Below are 7,157 nucleotides of genomic sequence, written 5' to 3' on the forward strand. Positions count from 1 at the left end.
ATCTGACCTCAGCTCGGACTTAAGTTTCTAGTGTTATTAGTCGTATGTACGGGATGCACATGGTATACATGTCCAATGAAAGAACTTCTGGACAATGAAACAACAATAAGCATGTGTGTCTAGTATAGTGGATTTACGATGTGAGAAGCCAGAGTGTAGACTGAACACAGACACGTACCAGCTGATCCCTGATGCAGACTGAACTATACTGCTGTAAAACCCTTAGACCACACGTACACACACATATACACACACACACACACACACACACATGCACACACAGTCTCTATAATGAGTTATTAGGCTTGATGATCAACTGTAAATTGAAGCTATAAAAACACAAAGATGGGGCTCTTCCATATGAGCTCCCGAGACGGACGAGACAGACAGACCTCTAAAGCTGAGGAGATACAGCCTTTATTCACCACCTGCATTAAGCCCCACCCACCCACCCTCCCTCTCTGTCTGCCGGTCTATAGAGGTCTCATGTTTGTCCAGAGAGAGAAAGAGAAACATACTGTATATTTTCCATAGATTGCACACACATATTTTGATTTGAAAACAAATCCAATCTTTATAAAATCCCATTCTATCACAGTTAATTTTTTTATTAGGCAAGTCAGTTAAGAACAAATTCTTATTTACAATGATGGCCATAACCCCGGCCAAACCAGGATGATGCTGGACCAATTGTGCACCGCCCTATGGGACTCCTAATCACAGCAGGTTGTGATACAGCCTGGATTCAAACCAGGGTGTCTGTAGTGATACCATTAGCACTGAGATGCAATGCCTTAGACCGCTGCGCCAATCAGGATGCCCCACAGTGTGCCACCACAGCGGCAAGACTTGTGACCTGTTACCACAAGAAAAGTGGAGAACAAACACCAGTGTAAAAAAAAACTAGATTTATCTGTTTATTTATTTTCCCTTTTATAATTCAACTACTTGAACATTGTTACAACAATGCACATAGACAATAATATAACATTTGAAATGTCTATATTATTTTACTACTTTTGTGAGTGTAATGTTTAATGTTAATTTCCGATTGTTTATTTCCCTTGTTGTCTATTCCACTTGCTGTGGGAACGTAAACACATGTTTCCCTTGTTGTCTATTCCACTTGCTGTGGCAACGTAAACACATGTTTCCCTTGTTGTCTATTCCACTTGCTGTGGCAACGTAAACACATGTTTCCCTTGTTGTCTATTCCACTTGCTGTGGCAACGTAAACACATGTTTCCCTTGTTGTCTATTCCACTTGCTGTGGCAACGTAAACACGTTTCCCTTGTTGTCTATTCCACTTGCTGTGGGAACGTAAACACATGTTTCCCTTGTTGTCTATTCCACTTGCTTTGGCAACGTAAACACGTTTCCCTTGTTGTCTATTCCACTTGCTGTGGCAACGTAAACACATGTTTCCCTTGTTGTCTATTCCACTTGCTGTGGGAACGTAAACACATGTTTCCCAAGCCAATAAAGCCCTTTGACATTGAATTGAGTGACAAAAAGAGACTCTGTTAGGGAGGTATGATGCAGGAGACGCAGGGAGATAAGAGGTGGAGGGGTTGGACATTCAGACGGGTCCTAGGGGCTACCATTCATCCTTCCATTGGGGACCAGAGACTGGTTTCACATAGCCTCGTAGAACCAGACAGAGGACTATGCTCACCATTCTGTTTCACTTCACGTGGTTAGATATCTCATGATCAGACTGGTTCCAACTGGTTAGTCTCACAGCATCAGTTACATTAGCATCAGTTAGTTCTGGTTAATCAATAGACGTGATCAGTGACTGGGGCTATCGTTAATTAGATCATGCTAACGATGGGACTTAATGATATCAGTAAATCACTGGACTAATCAATTAGCCAGACAGAGAGAGGCAGACACAGCCAGGCACTGGGATAAAATACAGCACTGTAGGAGGCTGTACTCTGTCCATGGTGCTGAATCCAGTCACACTGTAGGAGGCTGTACTCTGTCCATGGTGCTGAATCCAGTCACACTGTAGGAGGCTGTACTCCATGTCCATGGTGGTGCTGAATCCAGTCACACTTTCTAGAATGATCCAACCTCACAGATACACCCCCCCCTCCTCATTCAAGGCCGCTTCATGGACCATTCATAGCCCATTCATTCATTCGGTCAGGCCAGTCAGTGGAACAGATATCTAGATCGTTCTATCAGTTCCTAAATATGGAGCAGAAGAGACTCCTCTCTGGGCACAGACTGTTACATCTATTCCACGTTGGTTCAAAGTAATTCCATTGAAATGATGTAGAAACAACGTTGATTCAACCAGTTTGGGCCCAGTGGGTAGGGAGTAGGCCAGACCAGTAGACCGCCACTCTCCATAAATGCGCATCCGAAACAATCGGTAGTCTACATGACACCACGCAAGATCGATAAGTGTCCGGGTCGGGACACTATAATGACACTAAGTATTATATATTATTATATTATTATTATATTAAATATATATATATATTATACATATCTGATGGGGATAAATTAATAAATCTCTCATCATGACCGATATGCGGAATACTCTGCCTTCTTTAAAGTACAAGTGGTGTAGGCTACCCTACATACTCTATGAAATAAACAGAGCGGTGTACATATGTGGTGAAGAATAGTCTAGCTTGTTTTTCGATGCATACCTTCAGTGGCATAGTTGTGGTCGCATAGGAAGCTGTTGTTGATCTTGGGGGTGTCAGTCTCCTCCTCCATTGATAAATTGGTTGGTTCTGGATCCTGAGACCGTTAAAAGACATCCTAGACGTTACCATCAGTAGCAGGCGGGCGGCGAGACCAGCGGAAGCGCTGTCATCCTGACTCCAACTCTCCGGTAGCTATAACGGAATGATCAAAGAGCCATATTGGCAACTTCCTTCCAAGTCTCAGTGCGCATTAAATAGTGGAATGACAGCTATCCAATTGTGTCTTTACAAAAAAAAAGACGCAAATAGCCTATGTCATTTCTAATGGACAAAATGTCTTCATATAGTGCCACCTCCTCTGCTATGCAGTGGAATGGGTCAAGGACATTGCCTTTCCCAGGTATGTGGGCGTGTGAATCAGACAGCAGTCCTCTGTAAATCTCCTCTGGTGAGGATTTGAGTTGAAGCAGGCTAGACTCTCTCCAACGAACAGTGTGGCTGGGGCGGGAGTAGGATTATGCGTCAAGCCTGACTGGCTAAAATCATTCCACCATTTCTCTGCCAGCCTCCTCGGTTGAGTACCACTTCGCGTTCTTCCTTCCTTTCGTTCACCAAGCAAAGTCCTCATCGTCTCTCTCCTCGAACAGAAGGAACTCTAATGCGCATTTGGACTCGGCAGTATTCCTGCCGCTGGTACTGACGCGCCGCTTTAGCACCAGCTCCTCCCAATACAGATTGCCGCAGCCTGGATCTTCAAAACTACACGCGGCAAACGCGACCGCCAAAGTGCAGCCTACTGCCAATGGTCAGTTAGAAAATCATGAATTATGAATGACATTGTACAGTTCCAGGTTGTTTTTCCGGGTGACAGTAAGGAATGGGCTCACTGATTTAGGTAATACATGTTAAAGTTGAAGGCCTATAGACATCAGGAGAGAGAGAATACATTGAGGGGAGAGAGTGATGAGGGTGAGAGGGGAGGCTAAAGATACAGAGGAAGACAGATCAGGAGAGTTGGGAAGTGGGGCAGAGGGAGAGCATGAGAGTGACAGATATGGATCAGGGAAGTGGGGCAGAGAGAGAGACTGAGAATGACAGATATGGATCAGGGAAGTGGGGCAGAGAGAGAGACTGAGACAGGAAGGAAAATAAAGGAAGGAAGAAAGAGTGAGAGGGAGGAAATAAATAGAGAAAGACAGAGAGAGACCGAGAGAGAGAGGGAAACAGAGAGAGAGAGATAAACAGAGAGAGAGAGAGACAGAGAGAGAGAGGGAAACAGAGAGTGAGGGGGAGAAGAGAGAGAGAGGGAAACAGAGAGAGGGAAACAGAGAGAGAGGGAAACAGAGAGAGATAGGGAAACACAGAGAGAGAGGGAAACAGAGAGAGAGGGGGAAACAGAGAGAGAGAGAAACAGAGAGAGAGGGAAACAGAGAGAGGGAAACAGAGAGAGAGGGAAACAGACAGAGAGAGAGGGAAACAGAGAGAGAGGGAAACAGACAGAGAGAGAGAGGGAAACAGAGAGAGAGAGAGGGAAACAGATAGAGAGAGGGAAACAGAGAGAGAGGGAAACAGAGAGAGAGGGAAAGAGAGAGAGAGAGAGGAAATAGAGAGTGAGAGGGAGAAGAGAGAGACAGAGAGGGGGAAAGAGTGAGAGACAGAGAGAGAGAGGGGGAAAAGAGAGACTGAGAGACTGAGAGAGAGAGAGAGAGAGAGAGAGAGGGAGAGAGTGAGAGAGAGAGAGAGAGAGAGAGAGAGAGAGAGAGAGAGAGAGAGAGAGAGAGAAAGAAAGAAAGAAAGAGGGACAGACAGACAGAGAGAAAGAGAGACCGGGAAGATAGAGAGAGAGAGAGAGAGAGAGGGGGGGACAGACAGACAGACCGAGAGAAAGAGAGACCGGGAAGATAGAGAGAGAGAGAGAGAGAGAGGAATGAGAGTGCAATAAAGACAGAAAGAGAGAGAGAAAGAGGGACAGACAGACAGAGAGAAAGAGAGACCAGGAAGAGAGAGAGAGAGAGAGAGAGAGAGAGAGAGAGAGAGAGAGAGAGAGAGATGATGATGAAGGATGAGTGGAGCAACCACTAGATGAAGTTGAGATGCCGTTGGTGCCGGGTCTTTCTAGATCTAATATCAATCACCAGTGGGACCTCCCCTCACATACACACACTTCCCTTTATAATCCCCCAATGTGTGTGTATGTGTGTGTGCGTGTGTGTGTGTGTGTGTGTGTGTGTGTGTGTGTGTGTGTGTGTGTGTGTGTGTGTGTGTGTGTGTGTGTGTGTGTGTGTGTGTGTGTGTGTGTGTGTGTGTGTGTCTGCATTTTGTCAATATACATGTAATCCATGGTCCCATTTGCAGCCAGGTGATGCCTTTGAAACCCGCCCATAGGGGCAACGGTGAGCACTATTACATCAAGTAGGCTTGTGTTTTGCTAGGACGTTGTGGACACTCATGGTGTTGTTGTTGTTGTTGTGGTTGTTATTTTAACCCTATCCCAAACCTTAACTTAAAGATGCACTGTGCAGAAATCGCTCAGACATTTCCTGGTTGCTAAAATTCTAATAGTTAAATTCTAATTTCAGTTAATGTGATAAAACAAGCAAGTATAGCGTAGAAAATCATTGTGTCATCTAAACCGCTGTGAAATATGTTTTCCATAACCAGAAATATTGTATTTTCACCTGGTTAAATAAAGGTGAAATAAATAAAAACATTTAAAAAATGAATCCCCCTTCTCACTCCCCTAACACCCCCTCTTTTTTATATAAAAAAAATGTAACCTTTATTTAACCAGGTAGGCTAGTTGAGAACACCTTTATTTAACCAGGTAGGCTAGTTGAGAACACCTTTATTTAACCAGGTAGGCTAGTTGAGAACACCTTTATTTAACCAGGTAGGCTAGTTGAGAACACCTTTATTTAACCAGGTAGGCTAGTTGAGAACACCTTTATTTAACCAGGTAGGCTAGTTGAGAACACCTTTATTTAACCAGGTAGGCTAGTTGAGAACACCTTTATTTAACCAGGTAGGCTAGTTGAGAACACCTTTATTTAACCAGGTAGGCTAGTTGAGAACACCTTTATTTAACCAGGTAGGCTAGTTGAGAACACCTTTATTTAACCAGGTAGGCTAGTTGAGAACACCTTTATTTAACCAGGTAGGCTAGTTGAGAACACCTTTATTTAACCAGGTAGGCTAGTTGAGAACACCTTTATTTAACCAGGTAGGCTAGTTGAGAACAAGTTCTCATTTACAACTGAGACCTGGCCAAGATAAAGCAGAGCAGTGCGACACAAACAACAACACAGAGTTACACATGGAATAAACAAGCGTACAGTCAATAACACACTATTTTTTTAAATCCCTCCCCTCTTCCCCTTACACCTTCTCCTCTCCTCTCCTTCCCTTTTCTCACTCTTTAGGTCCGGCCGGCCAGGTAGTTGGTCCAGTCGGGGGGACAGGACAGGGGGTAGATAAAAATATGGATATGTAGTTGTGGTTGAGTGTATTAAATCAAGCCTGAAGGGCGTCGGTCACGAACAGCAGAGTTTACTCTTCATGCCGTCTCTCTCTCTCTCTAATGTTCCCTCCATCTCTATCTCTCTCCCCCTTTCTCTTCCTCTCTCTCTAATGTTCCCTCCATCTCTATCTCTCTCCCCCTTTCTCTTCCTCTCTCTCTAATGTTCCCTCCATCTCTATCTCTCTCCACCTTTCTCTTCTCTCTCTAATGTTCCCTCCATCTCTCTCTCTCCCCCTTTCTCTTCCTCTCTCTCTAATGTTCCCTCCATCTCTCTCTCTCTCTCCCCTTTCTCTTCCTCTCTCTCTAATGTTCCCTCCATCTCTATCTCTCTCCCCCTTTCTCTTCCTCTCTCTCTAATGTTCCCTCCATCTCTATCTCTCTCCCCCTTTCTCTTCCTCTCTCTAATGTTCCCTCCATCTCTCTCTCTCCCCTTTCTCTTCCTCTCTCTCTAATGTTCCCTCCATCTCTATCTCTCCCCTTTCTCTTCCTCTCTCTAATGTTCCCTCCATCTCTCTCTCTCCCCCTTTCTCTTCCTCTCTCTCTAATGTTCCCTCCATCTCTATCTCTCTCCCCTTTCTCTTCCTCTCTCTCTAATGTTCCCTCCATCTCTATCTCTCTCCACCTTTCTCTTCCTCTCTCTAATGTTCCCTCCATCTCTATCTCTCTCCACCTTTCTTCCTCTCTCTAATGTTCCCTCCATCTCTCTCTCTCTCCCCCTTTCTCTTCCTCTCTCTCTAATGTTCCCTCCATCTCTATCTCTCTCCCCCTTTCTCTTCCTCTCTCTCTAATGTTCCCTCCATCTCTATCTCTCCCTTTCTCTTCCTCTCTCTAATGTTCCCTCCATCTCTATCTCTCTCCCCTTTCTCTTCCTCTCTCTCTAATGTTCCCTCCATCTCTATCTCTCTCCCCCTTTCTCTTCCTCTCTCTCTAATGTTCCCTCCATCTCTATCTCTCTCCCCCTTTCTCTTCTTCT

At 44.7% G+C, this 7,157-nt stretch overlaps 1 protein-coding gene across 1 annotated transcript in view; it reads right to left on the reverse strand.

Annotated features, from left to right (window-relative positions):
- Positions 1-3,370, reverse strand: part of LOC112238906 (serine/threonine-protein phosphatase 2A 55 kDa regulatory subunit B beta isoform-like) — a 33,962-nt gene extending 30,592 nt beyond the window's left edge. The window contains exon 1 of the mRNA XM_042325986.1: positions 2,668-3,370. Within this exon, the coding sequence (XP_042181920.1) occupies positions 2,668-2,737 (70 nt within the window). The 5' untranslated portion in view covers positions 2,738-3,370. The remainder of the gene's footprint in view (positions 1-2,667) is intronic.
- Between the last annotated feature and the right edge of the window lie 3,787 nt (positions 3,371-7,157).

This window comes from Oncorhynchus tshawytscha, linkage group LG08 (assembly GCF_018296145.1).
Source record: "Oncorhynchus tshawytscha isolate Ot180627B linkage group LG08, Otsh_v2.0, whole genome shotgun sequence".
NCBI lineage: Eukaryota > Metazoa > Chordata > Actinopteri > Salmoniformes > Salmonidae > Oncorhynchus > Oncorhynchus tshawytscha.